The sequence below is a fragment of the Hemiscyllium ocellatum genome, chromosome 7 (assembly GCF_020745735.1).
Source record: "Hemiscyllium ocellatum isolate sHemOce1 chromosome 7, sHemOce1.pat.X.cur, whole genome shotgun sequence".
In the NCBI taxonomy this organism is placed as follows: domain Eukaryota; kingdom Metazoa; phylum Chordata; class Chondrichthyes; order Orectolobiformes; family Hemiscylliidae; genus Hemiscyllium; species Hemiscyllium ocellatum.
In genome coordinates this window covers 5900220-5924440 of record NC_083407.1, presented here as the reverse complement: position 1 = coordinate 5924440, position 24221 = coordinate 5900220, and the positions used below count along the sequence as shown (strand labels likewise).

The following is a 24221-nucleotide window of genomic DNA, read 5'->3' as shown; positions in this document are numbered from 1 at the left end:
GCCTTTCCTATCCTTTGCTTTCAAGGGGTAATGCTGATCCTGCACGACCTTTAACCTATCTTTGAAAGCCTCCCACATATTAAATGTGGACTTCCCTTTAATTAGCTGTGTCCAATCCACATTTCCCAGCTCCTGCCTAATTTTGATATAATTGGCCATGGCCCAGTTTAGTACTCTTCCCTTAGGACCACTCTCATCTTTATCTATGAGCATTCTAAAACTTACAGCATTGTGGTCACTATTCCCAAAGAAACCCCTGATGGTAAAAGGCAGGAAGGTAGAGTTGAGGATGATCAGATTGGCCATGATGGAACAGTGAAGCAGACTCGATGGACTGAATGGCCTATTTTGGTTCCTATACCGTATGATCCCTCATTGGCCACCCGTTCGGGTTCTCACAACCTACTTCACCCAGAGCTGAGCTCCAAGTGTTTCCATCAGAAACAGCACCCAGTGCATTCCCCAGTGACACCACCCCATATCCCCTCACTGTCACATCACCCCATATCCCCTCACTGTCACACCACCCCATATCCCCTCACTGTCACACCACCCCATATCCCCTCACTGTCACATCACCCCATATCCCCTCACTGTCACACCACCCCATATCCCCTCACTGTCACATCACCCCATATCCCCTCACTGTCACATCACCCATATCCCCTCACTGTCACATCACCCCATATCCCCTCACTGTCACATCACCCCATATCCCCTCACTGTCACATCACCCCAAATCCCATCACTGTCACATCACCCCATATCCCCTCACTGCCACATCACCCATATCCCCTCACTGCCACATCACCCCATATCCCCTCACTGCCACATCACCCCATATCCCCTCACTGCCACATCACCCATATCCCCTCACTGCCACATCACCCCATATCCCCTCACTGTCACACCACCCCATATCCCCTCACTGTCACACCACCCCATATCCCCTCACTGTCACATCACCCCATATCCCCTCACTGCCACACCACCCCATATCCCCTCACTGTCACATCACCCCATATCCCCTCACTGTCACACCACCCCATATCCCCTCACTGTCACATCACCCCATATCCCCTCACTGTCACACCACCCCATATCCCCTCACTGTCACATCACCCATATCCCATCACTGCCACATCACCCATATCCCCTCACTGTCACACCACCCCATATCCCCTCACTGTCACATCACCCATATCCCATCACTGCCACATCACCCATATCCCCTCACTGTCACATCACCCCATATCCCCTCACTGTCACATCACCCCATATCCCCTCACTGTCACATCACCCCATATCCCCTCACTGTCACACCACCCCATATCCCCTCACTGTCACATCACCCCATATCCCCTCACTGTCACATTACCCATATCCCATCACTGCCACATCACCCATAACCCCTCACTGTCACATCACCCATATCCCATCACTGCCACATCACCCATATCCCCTCACTGTCACATCACCCCATATCCCCTCACTGTCACATCACCCCATATCCCCTCACTGTCACATCACCCCATATCCCCTCACTGTCACACCACCCCATATCCCCTCACTGTCACATCACCCATATCCCCTCACTGTCACATCACCCATATCCCCTCACTGTCACATCACCCCATATCCCCTCACTGTCACATCACCCCATATCCCCTCACTGTCACATCACCCCATATCCCCTCACTGTCACACCACCCCATATCCCCTCACTGTCACATCACCCCATATCCCCTCACTGTCACATCACCCATATCCCATCACTGTCACACCACCCCATATCCCCTCACTGTCACATCACCCCATATCCCCTCACTGTCACACCACCCCATATCCCCTCACTGTCACATCACCCCATATCCCCTCACTGTCACATCACCCATATCCCATCACTGCCACATCACCCCATATCCCCTCACTGTCACACCACCCCATATCCCCTCACTGCCACATCACCCATATCCCCTCACTGTCATACCACCCCATATCCCCTCACTGTCACACCACCTCATATCCCCTCACTGTCACACCACCTCATATCCCCTCACTGCCACATCACCCCATATCCCCTCACTGTCACATCACCCATAACCCCTCACTGTCACATCACCCCATATCCCCTCACTGTCACACCACCCCATATCCCCTCACTCTCACACCACCCCATATCCCCTCACTGTCACATCACCCCATATCCCCTCACTGTCACACCACCCCATATCCCCTCACTGTCACATCACCCCATATCCCCTCACTGTCACATCACCCCATATCCCCCCACTGTCACATCACCCCATATCCCCCCACTGTCACATCACCCCATATCCCCTCACTGTCACACCACCCATATCCCATCACTGTCACATCACCCCATATCCCCTCACTGTCACATCACCCCATATCCCCTCACTGTCACATCACCCATATCCCATCACTGTCACATCACCCCATATCCCCTCACTGTCACACCACCCCATATCCACTCACTGTCACATCACCCCATATCCCCTCACTGTCACATCACCCCATATCCCCTCACTGTCACACCACCCCATATCCCCTCACTGTCACATCACCCCATATCCCCTCACTGTCACACCACCCCATATCCCCTCACTGTCACACCACCCCATATCCCCTCACTGTCACATCACCCCATATCCCCTCACTGTCACACCACCCCATATCCCCTCACTGTCACACCACCCCATATCCCCTCACTGTCACATCACCCCATATCCCCTCACTGTCACATCACCCCATATCCCCTCACTGTCACATCACCCCATATCCCCTCACTGTCACATCACCCCATATCCCCTCACTGTCACACCACCCCATATCCCCTCACTGTCACATCACCCATATCCCATCACTGTCACATCACCCCATATCCCCTCACTGTCACACCACCCCATATCCCCTCACTGTCACACCACCCCATATCCCCTCACTGTCACATCACCCCATATCCCCTCACTGTCACATCACCCCATATCCCCTCACTGTCACTTCACCCCATATCCCCTCACTGTCACATCACCCCATATCCCCACACTGTCACACCACCCCATATCCCCTCACTGTCACATCACCCCATATCCCCTCACTGTCACATCACCCCATATCCCCTCACTGTCACATCACCCCATATCCCCCCACTGTCACATCACCCCATATCCCCCCACTGTCACATCACCCCATATCCCCTCACTGTCACACCACCTCATATCCCCTCACTGTCACACTACCCCATATCCCCTCACTGTCACACAACCTCATATCCCCTCACTGTCACATCACCCCATATCCCCTCACTGTCACACCACCCCATATCCCCTCACTGTCACACTACCCCATATCCCCTCACTGCCACATCACCCATATCCCCTCACTGTCACATCACCCCATATCCCCTCACTGTCACATCACCCCATATCCCATCACTGCCACATCACCCCATATCCCCTCACTGTCACACTACCCCACATCCCCTCACTGTCACACAACCTCATATCCCCTCACTGTCACATCACCCCATATCCCCTCACTGTCACATCACCCCATATCCCCTCACTGTCACACAACCTCATATCCCCTCACTGTCACATCACCCCATATCCCCTCACTGTCACATTATCCCATATCCCCTCACTGTCACACCACCCCATATCCCCTCACTGTCACATCACCCATATCCCCTCACTGCCACATCACCCCATATCCCCTCACTGTCACACCACCCCATATCCCCTCACTGTCACACCACCTCATATCCCCTCACTGTCACACAACCTCATATCCCCTCACTGTCACATCACCCCATATCCCCTCACTGTCACACCACCCCATATCCCCTCACTGTCACACAACCTCATATCCCATCACTGCCACATCACCCATATCCCCTCACTGTCACATCACCCCATATCCCCTCACTGTCACATCACCCCATATCCCCTCACTGTCACATCACCCCATATCCCCTCACTGTCACATCACCCCATATCCCCTCACTGTCACATCACCCCATATCCCCTCACTGCCACATCACCCATATCCCCTCACTGTCACATCACCCCATATCCCCTCACTGTCACATCACCCCATATCCCCTCACTGTCACACCACCCCATATCCCCTCACTGTCACACCACCCCATATCCCCTCACTGTCACATCACCCCATATCCCCTCACTGTCACACTACCCCATATCCCCTCACTGTCACACAACCTCATATCCCCTCACTGTCACATCACCCCATATCCCCTCACTGTCACATCACCCCATATCCCCTCACTGTCACACAACCTCATATCCCCTCACTGTCACATCACCCCATATCCCCTCACTGTCACATCACCCCATATCCCCTCACTGTCACACAACCTCATATCCCCTCACTGTCACATCACCCATATCCCATCACTGCCACATCACCCATATCCCCTCACTGTCACATCACCCCATATCCCCTCACTGTCACATCACCCCATATCCCCTCACTGTCACATCACCCCATATCCCATCACTGCCACATCACCCATATCCCCTCACTGTCACATCACCCCACATCCCCTCACTGTCACATCACCCCATATCCCCTCACTGTCACATCACCCCATATCCCCTCACTGTCACATCACCCCATATCCCCTCACTGTCACATCACCCATATCACCTCACTGCCACATCACCCATATCCCCTCACTGTCACATCACCCCATATCCCATCACTGCCACATCACCCATATCCCCTCACTGTCACATCACCCCATATCCCATCACTGCCACATCACCCATATCCCCTCACTGTCACACCACCCCATATCCCCTCACTGTCACACCACCTCATATCCCCTCACTGGCACACCACCTCATATCCCCTCACTGTCACATCACCCCATATCCCATCACTGTCACATCACCCATATCCCCTCACTGTCACATCACCCCATATCCCCTCACTGTCACACCACCCCATATCCCCTCACTGTCACGTCACCCCATATCCCCACACTGTCACTTCACCCCATATCCCCTCACTGTCACATCATCCCATATGCCCTCACTGTCACCTCATCCATATCCCCTCACTGTCACATCACCCCATATCCCCTCACTGTCACATGACCTCATATCCCCTCACTGTCACATCACCCCCATATTCCCTGACTGTCACATCACCCCATATCCCCTCACTGTCACTCCACCTCATATCCCCTCACTGTCACATCACCCCATATCCCCTCACTGTCACATCACCCATATCCCCTCACTGTCACATCACCCCATATCCCCTCCCTGTCACACCACCCCATATCCCCTCACTGTCACACCACCCCATACCCTCTCACTGCCACATCACCCCATATCCCCTCACTGTCACATAACCCTATATCCCCCCAATGTCACATCACCCCATATCCCCTCAATGTCACATCACCCCATATCCCCTCACTGTCACATCACCCCATATCCCCTCACTGTCACATCACCCATATCCCCTCACTTTCACATCACCCATATCCCCTCACTGTCACATCACCCATATCCCCTCACTTTCACATCACCCATATCCCCTCACTGTCACATCACCCATATCCCCTCACTGTCACATCACCCCATATCCCCTCACTGTCACACCACCCCATATCCCCTCACTGTCACGTCACCCCATATCCCCACACTGTCACTTCACCCCATATCCCCTCACTGTCACATCATCCCATATCCCCTCACTGTCACATCACCCCATATCCCCTCACTGTCACATGACCTCATATCCCCTCACTGTCACATCAACCCCATATTCCCTGACTGTCACATCACCCCATATCCCCTCACTGTCACTGCACCTCATATCCCCTCACTGTCACATCACCCCATATCCCCTCACTGTCACACCACCTCATATTTCCTCACTGTCACATCACCCCATATCCCCTCACTGTCACATCACCCCATATCCCCTCACTGTCACACCACCTCATATCCCCTCACTGTCACATCACCCCATATCCCCACACTGTCACACCACCTCATATCCCCTCACTGCCACATCACCCCATATCCCCTCACTGTCACATCACCCCATATCCCATCATTGCCACATCACCCCATATCCCCTCACTGTCACACAACCTCATATCCCCTCACTGCCACATCACCCATATCCCCTCACTGTCACATCACCCCATAACCCCTCACTGTCACATCACCCATATCCCATCACTGCCACATCACCCATATCCCCTCACTGTCACATCACCCCATATCCCCTCACTGTCACACCACCCCATATCCCCTCACTGTCACATCACCCCATATCCCCTCACTGTCACACCACCCCATATCCCCTCACTGTCACATCACCCCATATCCCCTCACTGTCACATCACCCATATCCCATCACTGTCACACCACCCCATATCCCCTCACTGCCACATCACCCATATCCCCTCACTGTCATACCACCCCATATCCCCTCACTGTCACACCACCTCATATCCCCTCACTGTCACACCACCTCATATCCCCTCACTGCCACATCACCCCATATCCCCTCACTGTCACATCACCCATAACCCCTCACTGTCACATCACCCCATATCCCCTCACTGTCACACCACCCCATATCCCCTCACTGTCACACCACCCCATATCCCCTCACTGTCACATCACCCCATATCCCCTCACTGTCACATCACCCCATATCCCCTCACTGTCACATCACCCCATATCCCCTCACTGTCACACCACCCCATATCCCCTCACTGTCACATCACCCCATATCCCCTCACTGTCACACCACCCCATATCCCATCACTGTCACATCACCCCATATCCCCTCACTGTCACATCACCCATATCCCATCACTGTCACATCACCCCATATCCCCTCACTGTCACATCACCCCATATCCCCTCACTGTCACATCACCCATATCCCATCACTGTCACATCACCCCATATCCCCTCACTGTCACACTACCCCATATCCCCTCACTGTCACATCACCCCATATCCCCTCACTGTCACATCACCCCATATCCCCTCACTGTCACATCACCCCATATCCCCTCACTGTCACATCACCCCATATCCCCTCACTGTCACATCACCCATATCCCATCACTGTCACATCACCCCATATCCCCTCACTGTCACACCACCCCATATCCCCTCACTGTCACACCACCCCATATCCCCTCACTGTCACATCACCCCATATCCCCTCACTGTCACATCACCCCATATCCCCTCACTGTCACATCACCCATATCCCCTCACTGTCACACCACCCCATATCCCCTCACTGTCACACCACCCCATATCCCCTCACTGTCACATCACCCCATATCCCCTCACTGTCACATCACCCCATATCCCCTCACTGTCACACCACCCCATATCCCATCACTGTCACATCACCCCATATCCCCTCACTGTCACATCACCCCATATCCCCTCACTGTCACATCACCCATATCCCATCACTGTCACATCACCCCATATCCCCTCACTGTCACACCACCCCATATCCCCTCACTGTCACACCACCCCATATCCCCTCACTGTCACATCACCCCATATCCCCTCACTGTCACATCACCCCATATCCCCTCACTGTCACATCACCCATATCCCCTCACTGTCACACCACCCCATATCCCCTCACTGTCACACCATCCCATATCCCCTCACTGTCACATCACCCCATATCCCCTCACTGTCACATCACCCCATATCCCCTCACTGTCACACCACCCCATATCCCATCACTGTCACACCACCCCATATCCCCTCACTGTCACACCACCTCATATCCCCTCACTGTCACATCACCCCATATCCCCTCACTGTCACACCACCCCATATCCCCTCACTGTCACACCACCCCATATCCCCTCACTGTCACATCACCCCATATCCCCTCACTGTCACATCACCCCATATCCCCTCACTGTCACATCACCCCATATCCCCTCACTGTCACATCACCCCATATCCCCCCACTGTCACATCACCCCATATCCCCCCACTGTCACATCACCCCATATCCCCTCACTGTCACACCACCTCATATCCCCTCACTGTCACACTACCCCATATCCCCTCACTGTCACATCACCCCATATCCCCTCACTGTCACATCACCCCATATCCCCTCACTGTCACATCACCCCATATCCCCTCACTGTCACATCACCCCATATCCCCTCACTGTCACACCACCCCATATCCCCTCACTGTCACATCACCCCATATCCCCTCACTGTCACACCACCCCATATCCCCTCACTGTCACATCACCCCATATCCCCTCACTGTCACATCACCCCATATCCCCTCACTGTCACATCACCCCATATCCCCCCACTGTCACATCACCCCATATCCCCCCACTGTCACATCACCCCATATCCCCTCACTGTCACACCACCTCATATCCCCTCACTGTCACACTACCCCATATCCCCTCACTGTCACACAACCTCATATCCCCTCACTGTCACATCACCCCATATCCCCTCACTGTCACACCACCCCATATCCCCTCACTGTCACACTACCCCATATCCCCTCACTGCCACATCACCCATATCCCCTCACTGTCACATCACCCCATATCCCCTCACTGTCACATCACCCCATATCCCATCACTGCCACATCACCCCATATCCCCTCACTGTCACACTACCCCATATCCCCTCACTGTCACACAACCTCATATCCCCTCACTGTCACATCACCCCATATCCCCTCACTGTCACATCACCCCATATCCCCTCACTGTCACACAACCTCATATCCCCTCACTGTCACATCACCCCATATCCCCTCACTGTCACATCACCCATATCCCCTCACTGTCACATCACCCATATCCCCTCACTGCCACATCACCCCATATCCCCTCACTGTCACACCACCCCATATCCCCTCACTGTCACACCACCTCATATCCCCTCACTGTCACACAACCTCATATCCCCTCACTGTCACATCACCCCATATCCCCTCACTGTCACACCACCCCATATCCCCTCACTGTCACACAACCTCATATCCCATCACTGCCACATCACCCATATCCCCTCACTGTCACATCACCCCATATCCCCTCACTGTCACATCACCCCATATCCCCTCACTGTCACATCACCCCATATCCCCTCACTGTCACATCACCCCATATCCCCTCACTGTCACATCACCCCATATCCCCTCACTGCCACATCACCCATATCCCCTCACTGTCACATCACCCCATATCCCCTCACTGTCACATCACCCCATATCCCCTCACTGTCACACCACCCCATATCCCCTCACTGTCACACCACCCCATATCCCCTCACTGTCACATCACCCCATAACCCCTCACTGTCACACTACCCCATATCCCCTCACTGTCACACAACCTCATATCCCCTCACTGTCACATCACCCCATATCCCCTCACTGTCACATCACCCCATATCCCCTCACTGTCACACAACCTCATATCCCCTCACAGTCACATCACCCCATATCCCCTCACTGTCACATCACCCCATATCCCCTCACTGTCACATCACCCCATATCCCCTCACTGTCACACAACCTCATATCCCCTCACTGTCACATCACCCATATCCCATCACTGCCACATCACCCATATCCCCTCACTGTCACATCACCCCATATCCCCTCACTGTCACATCACCCCATATCCCCTCACTGTCACATCACCCCATATCCCATCACTGCCACATCACCCATATCCCCTCACTGTCACATCACCCCATATCCCCTCACTGTCACATCACCCCATATCCCCTCACTGTCACATCACCCCATATCCCCTCACTGTCACATCACCCCATATCCCCTCACTGTCACATCACCCATATCACCTCACTGCCACATCACCCATATCCCCTCACTGTCACATCACCCCATATCCCATCACTGCCACATCACCCATATCCCCTCACTGTCACATCACCCCATATCCCATCACTGCCACATCACCCATATCCCCTCACTGCCACATCACCCATATCCCCTCACTGTCACATCACCCATATCCCATCACTGCCACATCACCCCATATCCCCTCACTGCCACATCACCCCATATCCCCTCACTGTCACATCACCCCATATCCCCTCACTGTCACACCACCCCATATCCCCTCACTGTCACACCACCTCATATCCCCTCACTGGCACACCACCTCATATCCCCTCACTGTCACATCACCCCATATCCCATCACTGTCACATCACCCATATCCCCTCACTGTCACATCACCCCATATCCCCTCACTGTCACACCACCCCATATCCCCTCACTGTCACGTCACCCCATATCCCCACACTGTCACTTCACCCCATATCCCATCACTGTCACATCACCCATATCCCCTCACTGTCACATCATCCCATATGCCCTCACTGTCACCTCATCCATATCCCCTCACTGTCACATCACCCCATATCCCCTCACTGTCACATGACCTCATATCCCCTCACTGTCACATCACCCCCATATTCCCTGACTGTCACATCACCCCATATCCCCTCACTGTCACTCCACCTCATATCCCCTCACTGTCACATCACCCCATATCCCCTCACTGTCACATCACCCATATCCCCTCACTGTCACATCACCCCATATCCCCTCCCTGTCACACCACCCCATATCCCCTCACTGTCACATAACCCTATATCCCCCCAATGTCACATCACCCCATATCCCCTCAATGTCACATCACCCCATATCCCCTCACTGTCACATCACCCATATCCCCTCACTTTCACATCACCCATATCCCCTCACTGTCACATCACCCATATCCCCTCACTTTCACATCACCCATATCCCCTCACTGTCACATCACCCATATCCCCTCACTGTCACATCACCCCATATCCCCTCACTGTCACATAACCCTATATCCCCCCAATGTCACATCACCCCATATCCCCTCAATGTCACATCACCCCATATCCCCTCACTGTCACATCACCCCATATCCCCTCACTGTCACATCACCCATATCCCCTCACTGTCACATCACCCATATCCCCTCACTTTCACATCACCCATATCCCCTCACTGTCACATCACCCATATCCCCTCACTGTCACATCACCCCATATCCCCTCACTGTCACACCACCCCATATCCCCACACTGTCACTTCACACCATATCCCCTCACTGTCACATCATCCCATATCCCCTCACTGTCACATCACCCCATATCCCCTCACTGTCACATGACCTCATATCCCCTCACTGTCACATCAACCCCATATTCCCTGACTGTCACATCACCCCATATCCCCTCACTGTCACTGCACCTCATATCCCCTCACTGTCACATCACCCCATATCCCCTCACTGTCACACCACCTCATATTTCCTCACTGTCACATCACCCCATATCCCCTCACTGTCACACCACCTCATATCCCCTCACTGTCACATCAACCCCATATTCCCTGACTGTCACATCACCCCATATCCCCTCACTGTCACTGCACCTCATATCCCCTCACTGTCACATCACCCCATATCCCCTCACTGTCACACCACCTCATATTTCCTCACTGTCACACCACCCCATATCCCCTCACTGTCACACCACCTCATATCCCCTCACTGTCACATCACCCCATATCCCCACACTGTCACACCACCTCATATCCCCTCACTGCCACATCACCCCATATCCCCTCACTGTCACATCACCCCATATCCCATCATTGCCACATCACCCCATATCCCCTCACTGTCACACAACCTCATATCCCCTCACTGTCACATCACCCCATATCCCCTCACTGTCACATCACCCCATATCCCATCACTGCCACATCACCCATATCCCCTCACTGTCACATCACCCCATATCCCATCACTGCCACATCACCCATATCCCCTCACTGTCATACCACCCCATATCCCCTCACTGTCACACCACCTCATATCCCCTCACTGTCACACCACCTCATATCCCCTCACTGTCACATCACCCCATATCCCCTCACTGCCACATCACCCATATCCCCTCACTGTCACATCACCCCATATCCCATCACTGCCACATCACCCATATCCCCTCACAGTCACATCACCCCATATCCCCTCACTGTCACACCACCCCATATCCCCTCACTGTCACTTCACCCCATATCCCCTCACTGCCACATCACCCCATATCCCCTCACTGTCACATCACCCATATCCCCTCACTGTCACATCACCCATATCCCCTCACTGTCACATCACCCCACATCCCCTCACTGTCACATTACCTCATATCCCCTCACTGTCACATCACCCCCATATCCCCTGACTGTCACATCACCCCATATCCCCTCACTGTTACTCCACCTCATATCCCCTCACTGTCACATCACCCCATATCCCCTCACTGTCACATCACCCATATCCCCTCACTGTCACATCACCCCATATCCCCTCAATGTCACATCACCCCATATCCCCTCACTGTCACATAACCCCATATCCCCCCAATGTCACATCACCCCATATCCCCTCAATGTCACATCACCCCATATCCCATCACTGTCACATCACCCATATCCCCTCACTTTCACATCACCCATATCCCCTCACTGTCACATCACCCATATCCCCTCAATGTCACATCACCCCATATCCCCACACTGCCACATCACCCCATATCCCCTCACTGCCACATCACCCATATCCCTCACTTTCACATCATCCTGTATCTCCTAACTGTCACATCACCCCATATCCACTCTTGTCACATCATCCCATATCCCCTCACTGTCACACCACCCCATATCCCCTCACTGTCACACCACCCCATATCCCCTCACTAACACATCACGCATACCCTCTCACTGTCACAACACCACACATCAACTGACTGTCCCATTACCCCATATCCCCTCACTATCCCATTACCCCATATTCCTTCACTGTCATATCACCCAATATCCCCTCAATGTCCCAAACACCCCATATCCCCTCACTGTCCCATTACCCCATATTCCCTCACTGTCCCATTACCCCATATTCCCTCACTGTCACATCACCCTGTATCCCCTCACTGTCATATCACCCCATATCCCCTCAATGTCCCAAACACCCCATATCCCCTCACTGTCACATCACCCCATATCCCCACACTGTCACATCACCCCATATCCCATCACTGTCACATCACCCCATATCCCCTCACTGTCACATCACCCCATATCCCCTCACTGTCACATCACCCCAAATCCCATCACTGCCACATCACCCATATCACCTCACTGCCACATCACCCATATCCCCTCACTGTCACATCACCCCATATCCCATCACTGCCACATCACCCATATCCCCTCACTGTCACATCACCCCATATCCCCTCACTGCCACATCACCCATATCCCCTCACTGTCACATCACCCCATATCCCCTCACTGTCACACCACCCCATATCCCCTCACTGTCACACCACCTCATATCCCCTCTCTGTCACATCACCCCATATCCCCTCACTGTCACCCCACCCCATATCCCCTCACTGTCACATCACCCCATATCCCCTCACTGTCACACCACCCCATATCCCCTCACTGTCACATCACCCCATATCCCCTCACTGTCACTTCACCCCATATCCCCTCACTGTCACATCATCCCATATCCCCTCACTGTCACCTCATCCATATCCCCTCACTGTCACATCACCCCATATCCCCTCACTGTCACATTACCTCATATCCCCTCACTGTCACATCACCCCCATATCCCCTCACTGTCACATCACCCCATATCCCCTCACTGTCACACCACCTCATATCCCCTCACTGTCACATCACCCCATATCCCCTCACTGTCACATCACCCATATCCCCTCACTGTCACATCACCCCATATCCCCTCACTGTCACACCACCCCATACCCTCTCACTGTCACATCACCCCATATCCCCTCACTGCCACATCACCCCATATCCCCTCACTGTCACATCACCCCATATCCCCCCAATGTCACATCACCCCATATCCCCTCAATGTCACATCACCCCATATCCCCTCACTTTCACATCACCCATAACCCCTCACTGCCACATCACCCATATCCCCTCAATGTCACATCACCCCATATCCCCACACTGCCACATCACCCCATATCCCCTCACTGTCACATCACCCATATCCCCTCACTTTCACATCACCCATAACCCCTCACTGTCACATCACCCCATATCCCCTCACTGTCACATCACCCCATATCCCCTCACTGTCACATCACCCCATATCCCCTCACTGTCACTTCACCCCATATCCCCTCACTGTCACATCACCCCATATCCCCTCACTGTCACTTCACCCCATATCCCCTCACTGTCAATTAATCCCATATCCCCTCACTGTCACCTCATCCATATCCCCTCACTGTCCCATCACCCCATATCCCCTACACTGTCACACCACCTCATATCCCCTCACTGTCACATCACCCCATATCACCTCACTGTCACATCACCCCATATCCCCTCACTGTCACACCACCCCATATCCCCTCACTGTCACACCACCCCATACCCTCTCACTGTCACATCACCCCATATCCCCTCACTGTCACATCACCCATATCCCCACACTTTCACATCACCCATATCCCCTCACTGTCACATCACCCATATCTCCTCAATGTCACATCACCCCATATCCCCACACTGCCACATCACCCCATATCCCCTCACTGCCACATCACCCATATCCCTCACTTTCACATCATCCTGTATCTCCTAACTGTCACATCACCCTATATCCACTCTTGTCACATCATCCCATATCCCCTCACTGTCACACCACCCCATATCCCCTCACTGTCACACCACCTCATATCCCCTCACTAACACATCACGCATACCCTCTCACTGTCACAACACCACACATCAACTCACTATCCCATTACCCCATATTCCCTCACTGTCCCATTACCCCATATTCCCTCACTGTCACATCACCCTGTATCCCCTCACTGTCACACCACCCCATACCCTCTGACTGTCACATCACCCCATATCCCCTCACTGCCACATCACCCCATATCCCCTCAATGTCCCAAACACCCCATATCCCCTCACTGTCCCATTACCCCATATTCCCTCACTGTCCCATTACCCCATATTCCCTCACTGTCACATCACCCTGTATCCCCTCACTGTCATATCACCCCATATCCCCTCAATGTCCCAAACACCCCATATCCCCTCATTGTCACATCACCCATACCCCTCACTGTCGTAGCATTCCACATCCACTCACTGTCGTATCACTTCATATCCCCTCACTGTCACATCACCCTGTCTCCCCTCATTGTCACATCACCGTGTACCCCCTCACTGTCACATCACCCATATCCCCACACTGTCATGTCACCCCATACCCCCTCACTGTCACAACACCACACATCAACTCACTGTCCCATTACCCCATATTCCCTCACTGTCACATCACCCATATCCCCTCACTGTCACATCACCCATATCCCCTCACTGTCATATCACCCCATATCCCCTCACAGTCACATCTTCACCATATGCCCTCATTGGCACATCAGCCATACACCTCACTGTCATATCGCACCACATCCCTGCCCTGTCATATCACCCCATATCCCCTCATTGTCACATCACCGTGTACCCCCTCACTGTCACATTACCTTGTATCCCCTCACTGTCGCACCACCCCATATGCCCCCACTGTCACATCACCCATATCCCCACACTGTCATGTCACCCATATCCCCTCACTGTCACTTCACCACATTTTCCTTCATTGTCACATCACCCCATATCCCCTCACTGCCACATCACCCCATATCCCCTCACTGCCACATCACCCCATATCCCCTCACTGTCACATCACCCATATCCCCTCATTGTCACATTACCCCATATCCCCTCACTGCCACATCACCCCATATCCCCTCATTGTCACATCACCCCATATCCCCTCACTGTCACATCACCCCATATCCCCTCACTGCCACATTACCCCATATCCCCTCACTGTCACATCACCCCATATCCCCTCACTGCCACATCACCCCATATCCCCTCACTGTCACATCACCCCATATCCCCTCACTGTCACATCAACCCATATGCACTCTATGTCATATCAGCCATATCCCTTCACTGTCACATCCCCCATGTCCCTCACTGTCACATCACCCTATATTCCCTGACATTAATATCACCCTTATCCTTTCACTGTCACAACACCCCATATCCCCTCACTGTCACATTAACCCTTATCTCCTCAATGTCACATCACCCCCACCCCCTCATCGTCACACCACCCCATATCTCCTCATTTTCACATCACCCCATATCACCATAGAGGGCGGCATGGTGGCACAGTGGTTAGCACTGCTGCCTCACAGCACCAGAGACCCGGGTTCAATTCCCGCCTCAGGCGACTGACTGTGTGGAGTTTGCACGTTCTCCCCGTGTCTGCGTGGGTTTCCTCCGGGTGCTCCGGTTTCCTCCCACAGTCCAAAGATGTGCGGGTCAGGTGAATTGGCCATGCTAAATTGCCCGTAGTGTTAGGTAAGGGGTAAATGTAAGGGTATGGGTGGGTTGTGCTTCGGCGGGTCGGTGTGGACTTGTTGGGCCGAAGGGCCTGTTTCCACACTGTAAGTCTAATCTAACTTCACTGTCACATCACACCATATCGCCACAATGTCGTATCACCCTGTATCCCCTCACTGACACATCACCCCATATACCCCACACTGCAATACAACCCCATATCCCCTCACTCTCACACCACCCCATATCCCCTCACTGTCACATCACCCCATATCCCCCACACTGCAACACAACCCCATATCCCCTCACTGTCACATCACGCATATCCCCACACTGTCACATCACCCACACCCCCTCACCATCACATCACCCCATATCCCCTCACTGTCACATCACACCATATCCCTCACTGACACATTACCCCATATCCCCCCACTGTTGCATCACACAGTATTCCCCCACTGTCACATCACGCATATCCCCTCACTGTCACATCACGCATATCCCCTCACTGTCACACTACCCCATATCCCCTCACTGTCACATCACCCCATATCCCCTCACTGTCACACTACCCCATATCACCTCAATGTTGCATCACCCATATCCCCTCACTGTCACATCACGCATATCCCCTCACTGTCACATTAACCCTTAGCTCCTCAATGTCACGTCAACCCCACCCCCACATCGTCACATCACCCCCTATCCCCTCACTGTCACATCACTCCATATCCCCTCACCGCCACATTACCTTGTATCCCCTCACTGTCACATTACCCATACCCCCTCACTGTCACATCACCCCATATCCTCTCACTGTCACACTACCCCATATCCCCTCACTATCACACCACCCCATATCCCCTCACTGTCACACCACCCCATATCCCCCCACTGTCACATCACCCCATATCCACTCGCTGTCATATCACCCTGTATCCCTTCACTGTCACATCACCCCATATCCCCTCACTCTCACACCACCCCATATCCCCCCACTGTCACATCACCCCATATCCACTCACTGTCATATCACCCTGTATCCCTTCACTGTCACATCACCCCATATCCCCTCACTCTCACACCACCCCATATCCCCCCACTGTCACATCACCCCATATCCACTCGCTGTCATATCACCCTGTATCCCTTCACTGACACATCACCCCATATCCCCTCACTCTCACACCACCCCATATCCCCTCACTGTCACATCAACCCATATCCCCTCACGGACACATCACCCCATATCCCCTCACTCTCACACCACCCCATATCCCCCCACTGTCACATCAACCCATATCCCCTCACTGTCACATCACCCCATATCCCCTCACTGTCACATCACCCCAAATCCCATCACTGTCACATCACCCCATATCCCCTCACTGTCACACCACCCCATATCCCCTCACTGTCACATCACCCCATATCCCCTCACTGTCACATCACCCCATATCCCCTCACTGTCACACCACCCCATATCCCCTCACTGTCACATCACCCCATATCCCCTCACTGTCACATCACCCCATATCCCCTCACTGTCACATCACCCCAAATCCCATCACTGCCACATCACCCATATCCCCTCACTGCTACTGCCAGTTTGCTGGTGAAGCCCTTAACCTGTGTGATGTCACCTTCGAACCCGACACTGTCAGTGACTCACTGCCCTCTGGTCCCTAGTCCTTCTCCCTCTCTGGAGCGCCCCCTTCTGCATACCCCAGCCCTTCACTGAATGTCCCTTGGACTGGACCATCTCACTCACCTGAACTTTCTCACTATCCTTGTGGAACCCTCCTCTACTTGTTCCTCGTCCAGTTCCCCACATTGAACATCACGGCATTGAACATCCAAATGCGTGAATCTGAAAGTCTTGCCGAGTCTATTCGAGGCCTAGCCCCTATTCTATGGGACGTTCTCCCCAAACGTCTTTGTTCTTACACTTGGCTAAAATCAAACGGGAATGATGGGGAGTTTCGGTGATGTGGGGCACTCTGCCTAAATGAGCAATGGGGGCAGTTTCAACAGGAAATTTCATCGATGTTTAAATAAATAATTGGACAGGAAAAGAACTTGAAGAATCATGGGGAAAGAGCCAAATAAATTAGGTTTGTTTTTCATTTGTTTATGTGATGAGAGTATCACTGGCCAGGCCAGTATTTATTGCCCTAAATTCCTTATTACCCAGAGGGCAGATAAGAGTCAACCCCATTGCTGTGAGTCTGGAGTCACATGTAGGCCAGACCAGGTCAGGATGGAAGATTCCTTCCCTCAAGGACATTAGTGAACGAGATACGTTATTACAACAATCAACAATTGATTCATGGTCATCAGTAGATTTTAATGAATTTAAAATCCTGCCATGGCAGGATATCAACACAGGTGACCGGAACATTCCCTGGGTCTCTGGGTTAACAGTCCAGTGATAATACAATGAGGCCATCAGCTCCCCTTTGTTCATGAGACATGGGTGTCACTGGCTGGGCCCAGCATTTATTCCCCGCCCCTAGTTTCTCTTTGAGAAGGTGGCGGGGAGTTACTCATTAGGGAGGGAATTCCAGTATTCTGACCCAGTGACAGTGAAGGAACAGCGATGTATTTCCAAGTCAGGATGGTGAGTGGCTCGGAGGGGAACTTGCAGGGGAAGGTGTTCCCATGAATCTATAAGACCATAAGACCATAAGACATAGGAATGGAATTAAGCCATTCGGCCCATCGAGTCCACTCCACCATTCAATCATGGCTGATGGGCATTTCAACTCCACTTACCAGCGTTCTCCCTGTAGCCCTTAATTCCTCGAGACAACAAGAATCTATCAATCTCTGCCTTGAAGACATTTAGCGTCCCGGCCTCCACTGCACTCTGCGGCAATGAATTCCACAGGCCCACCACTCTCTGGCTGAAGAAATGTCTCCGTATTTCTGTTCTGAATTGACCCCCTCTAATTCTAAGGCTGTGTCCACGGGTCCTAGTCTCCTCACCTAACGGAAACAATTTCTTAGCGTCCACCCTTTCCAAGCCATGTATTATCTTGTAAGTTTCTATTAGATCTCCCCTTAACCTTCTAAACGCCAATGAATACAATCCCAGGATCCTCAGCCGTTCCTCATATGTTAGACCAATCATTCCAGGGATCATCCGTGTGAATCTCCGCTGGATATGTTCCAGTGCCAGTATGTCCTTCCTGAGGTGTGGGGACCAAAACTGGACACGGTATTCTAATTGGCGTCTAACCAGAGCTTTATAAAGTCTCAGTAGCACATCTCTGCTTTTATATTCCAACCCTCTTTGTGGGCGGCACGGTGGCACAGTGGTTAGCACTGCTGCCTCACAGCGCCAGAGACCCGGGTTCATTTCCCGCCTCAGGCGACTGACTGTGTGGAGTTTGCACGTTCTCCCCGTGTCTGCGTGGGTTTCCTCCGGGTGCTCCGGTTTCCTCCCACAGTCCAAAGATGTGCAGGTCAGGTGAATTGGCCATGCTAAATTGTCTGTAGTGTTAGGTAAGGGGCAAATGTAAGGGTAGGGGTATGGGTGGGTTTCGCTTCGGCGGGTCGGTGTGGACTTGCTGGGCCGAAGGGCCTGTTTCCACACTGTAAGTAATCTAATCTCTTGAGATAAGTGACAACATTGCATTCGCTTTCTTAATCACGGACTCAACCTGCATGTTTACCTTTAGAGGATCCTTGACCAGTAATCCCAGATCCCTTTGTACTTTGGTTTTATTAACTTTCTCACTGTTTAGAAAGTAGTCTATGCTTTTAATCTTTTTTCCAAAGTGCAGGACCTCGCATTTGCTCACGTTGAATTCCATCAGCCATTTCTTGGACCACTCTCCCAAACTGTCTAGATCCTTCTACAGCCTCCCCACTTCCTCAGTACTACCTGCCTGTCCACCTAACTTCGCATCATCGGCAAACTTCGCTAGAATGCCCCCAGTCCCTTCATCCGATCATTAATATATAATGTGAACAGCTGTGGCCCCAACACTGAACCCTGTGGGACACCGCTTGTCACTGGCTGCCATTCCGAAAAAGAACCTTTTATCCCAACTCTCTGCCTTCTGTCAGACAGCCAACCCTCAATCCATCCCAGTAGCTCACCTCGAACACCATGGGCCCTCACCTTGCTCAGCAGCCTCCCGTGTGGCATCTTGGGAGAGTGGTCCAGGAAATGGCTGATGAAATTCAATGTGGATCTCCTGCCCTTGTGCTTCTAGATGGAAGAGGTTGTGGGTTTAGAAGGTGCTGTCTGAGGATCTTTGGTGAATTTCTGCAGTGCATCTTGTAGATGGTACACACTGCTGTTACTGAGTGTGGGTGGGGGAGGGAGTGGATGGTTGTGGATGTGATGCCAACCAATCAGCTGCTTTGTCCTGGAGCTTCTTGAGTGTTGCTGGAGCTGCCCCCATCCAGGGCAGGTGGGGAGTTATTCCCTCACACTCCTCTCTTGTGCCTTGTTGATGGTGGACAGGCTTTGGGGAGTCAGGAGGGGAGTTATTTGCTGCAGGATTCCTAGCCTCTGACTTGTTCTTGTAGCCACTGTGTTTATGTGGCGAGTTTAGTTGAGTTTCTAGTCAAGGATGTTGATGGAAGCAACAGATAGCCTGGCACAGCCATGGAAGGGCCGAATGGCCATCTGTGTTGTGACATCTTGTGATAACCCTGACCTCCTGAGGTTACAGAGTCCCACTGGGTGTGAGACCCTCTTGGTTTGATCTCCGCGCCCTGGGCGTTCTGTGGTTGGCTGTGTCACATGCCCCACACCGGTGGGTCTCTCTGACTCGGAGTCTGTCTCGTTGCAGTCCCGGGGAAGATTCAGAAGGGGCCGGACAGTGTGAAGGTGAAGGCTGGCCAGACGGTGAAGCTGGTCGCTCACATCAGCGGAGAGCCTGAGCCTGACGTGGGCTGGGCCAAGGATGGTGAGGACGTGGAGGAGGATGACAGGTACCAGCCTCGCCCACCCGGCTTGGGGTGGGAGTGGGAGGGGTGACATCACTGATCCGCGTCGGGTGGGGGAAGGGTGGGGGGACAGTGATGGAGGGTGTGGTGACATCTCCAATCCGAATCAGCGGGGGTGGGGGTGGGGGTGGGGGAGGGGAGTGATATCTCCAATCCGAATCAGAGGGGGGTGGGGGTGAGGGTGGGGGCGACATCTCCAATCCGAATCGGAGGGGGTGGGGGAGGGGTGACATCTCCAATCCGAATCAGCGGGGGGTGGGGGTGGGGGTGGGGGAGGGGAGTGATATCTCCAATCCGAATCAGAGGGGTATGGGGATGGGGGAGGGGAGTGATACCTCCAATCCGAATCAGTGGGGGTGAGGGAGGGGTGACATCTCCAATCCGAATCGGAGGGGGTGGGGCTGGGGGAATGGGGGGGTGACATCACTGATCTGCATCGGGTGAGGGGGGCAGTGGGAGGGGGGTGGTGACACCTTCAATCCGAGGTGGGGGGGTGGGGGTGGGAGGTGGGGAAGTTACATCTCAGACCGAGCTCAATGGGGGTCATGGGGAACTAGGTCACATTTGTTTCCATGGAAACACATTTGGAAGAGTGCCCTCGATTATTCCTGTTTCATTCTGAGGGGCCATGTGTCTGGATGGCAATGTCCTGCCTGTGGCCTGCAGGAGGCGCCAGTAGTGAGGTTTCACCGGGCACCGCTGTCAACACCAGCTTTTGTTGCCTGTCCCTAATTACCCCCAACCTGAGGGTCCTGCTGGACTATTTCAGGGGGCGGTTAAGAGTCAACCTCGTTGCCATGGGTCTGGAGTCACGTGTAGGTAAGGACGGCAGTTTCCTTCCCTAAAGGACATCAGTGACCCAGGTGGGTTTTCCCAAAAATCGACAATGGATTCATGGTCATCATTAGATTCTTAATTCCAGATTCTTATTGTATTCAATGCCTCCATCTGCCGTGGTGGGATCCAAGCCCGGGTCCCCCAGAAAATTGCATGAGTCTCTGGATTAATAGGCCAGTGATAATCCCATGATGCCAACACCCCACTAGTATTACAATAAACACCACTCCCCTCCCTTTCCTACCATCAGTACGTGATTGAGGGTCTGAATAGTGAAGTGAAAGATTCATGCAGAAGATCAGCCATGGGCTTACTGCATGGCACAGCAGGCTGAAAGGGCCAAATGGCCTCCCCTAGCTTTGAATCAGAATGATGCTAAGCCTGAAGGAGCTCTGGGATGTCTCATAGTCATCTCTGTCCCCGGTCAATGGGTCTGGAGGGGGCACTAGGAGAAGCATTAACTCAGCTGGGCACTAGGAGGCACTGTCTGAAAGGCCGGGGGTGGGATGGGGGGATGTGCGGGGTAACAAATTCAACCAGAGCTTTCAAACAGGGGAGCTGAAGAGGGGAAATGTACTTGGGAGTGGGGAGGTTGGTGAAGAGTGAGCAGGCAATGAGATTATTTGGAGAGCTCTTTCAAAGGGCTGGCACAGGCACCGTGGGCTGAATGGCCTCTTAATGCACGGTATGTTTTTAGGTTCAGGTGTGGGATGTATGACAGGAATGGAGGGGTTTGGGATGGCAAAGAGGTTTTACAAATGGATACACTATGAGCTTTGATTGGAAACTCAGCTCCTCTCTGTCTCCCTTTCTGCCTGTCTCTCTCTGTCTCTGTCGCTCTGTCTCTGTCTCTCTGTCTTTCTCTGTCTCTGTCTCTTTGTCTCTCTCAGGTTGTTTTACGATATCGACGCAGACACCACCACGTTGACGATCAAAAATGTCACAAAAGCAGATGCTGGCAAGTATGAAGTCTTCGTGGAGAACAGTCTGGGAATGGACCAGTCCTTCGCCAGAGTCGATGTCATCTGATCTCTCTCACTCACCATCTCTTTCCTTCCCTGTCGGTCGCTCTCCCTGTCTCTCTCACACTCTCTCCATCTCCCTCAGACTGTCAGTCTGCCAGCTGTCTAGCCCCCTGAATCTCCCAGTCTCAGCTGTCATGGCCCCTGGTTCATCCCCAGAAACAGGCTGGTGTTAGTGATAACACCCTCAGCCCCCTCAGGGATCACAGATGGCCCCGGGCACAGAGCGCCCACTCCATTCCTCGCCCACTGACCGACTCGTCAGGGTCAAACTGTCACAGCTTTTGTTTAAAATAAATATTTGAAACTATTTCACTAACGAGGTGAGTGTGTGTACTGTCACTGTTTACATCAGAGATGAGGCAAATGACAGCAACTGAGGGGTTTATCAATTATCGACACAATTATCCCCAAAACGAGAGAGGGACAGATTAAGGGACTAATACAGGGAGAGAATGATGAACTAATGAACTGTAATTCCGGTCACCCCATTACAGGAAGGATGTGGAGGCTTTGGAGAGGGTGCAGAAGAGGTTTATCAGGACGCTGCCTGGATTAGAGGGTATGAGTGATAAGGAGAGGTGAGGAAAACTCGGGTTGTTGTCCCTGGAGCAGCAGATGCTGAGGGGAGACCTGAGGGGAGTCTATAAAATTATGAGATGCACAGATCATGTTGACGGTCAGAATCTTTATCCCAGAGCTGAAATATCAAAAACTAGGGGGCATGCATTTAAGGTGAGAGGGGGAAAGTTCAAAGGAGATGTGAGGGGAAAGGTTTTATTA

The 24221-nt window shown here is 52.7% G+C and overlaps 1 protein-coding gene across 1 annotated transcript in view; it reads left to right on the top strand.

The window, feature by feature from the left end:
* The window catches only part of LOC132817374 (SPEG neighbor protein-like), a 37621-nt gene extending 13864 nt beyond the window's left edge, over window positions 1-23757 (top strand). Inside the window, exons 4-5 of the mRNA XM_060827789.1 lie at window positions 21423-21564; window positions 23307-23757. Of these exons, the coding sequence (XP_060683772.1) occupies window positions 21423-21564; window positions 23307-23445 (281 nt within the window). The 3' untranslated portion in view covers window positions 23446-23757. The remainder of the gene's footprint in view (window positions 1-21422; window positions 21565-23306) is intronic.
* Window positions 23758-24221: the final 464 nt, after the last annotated feature.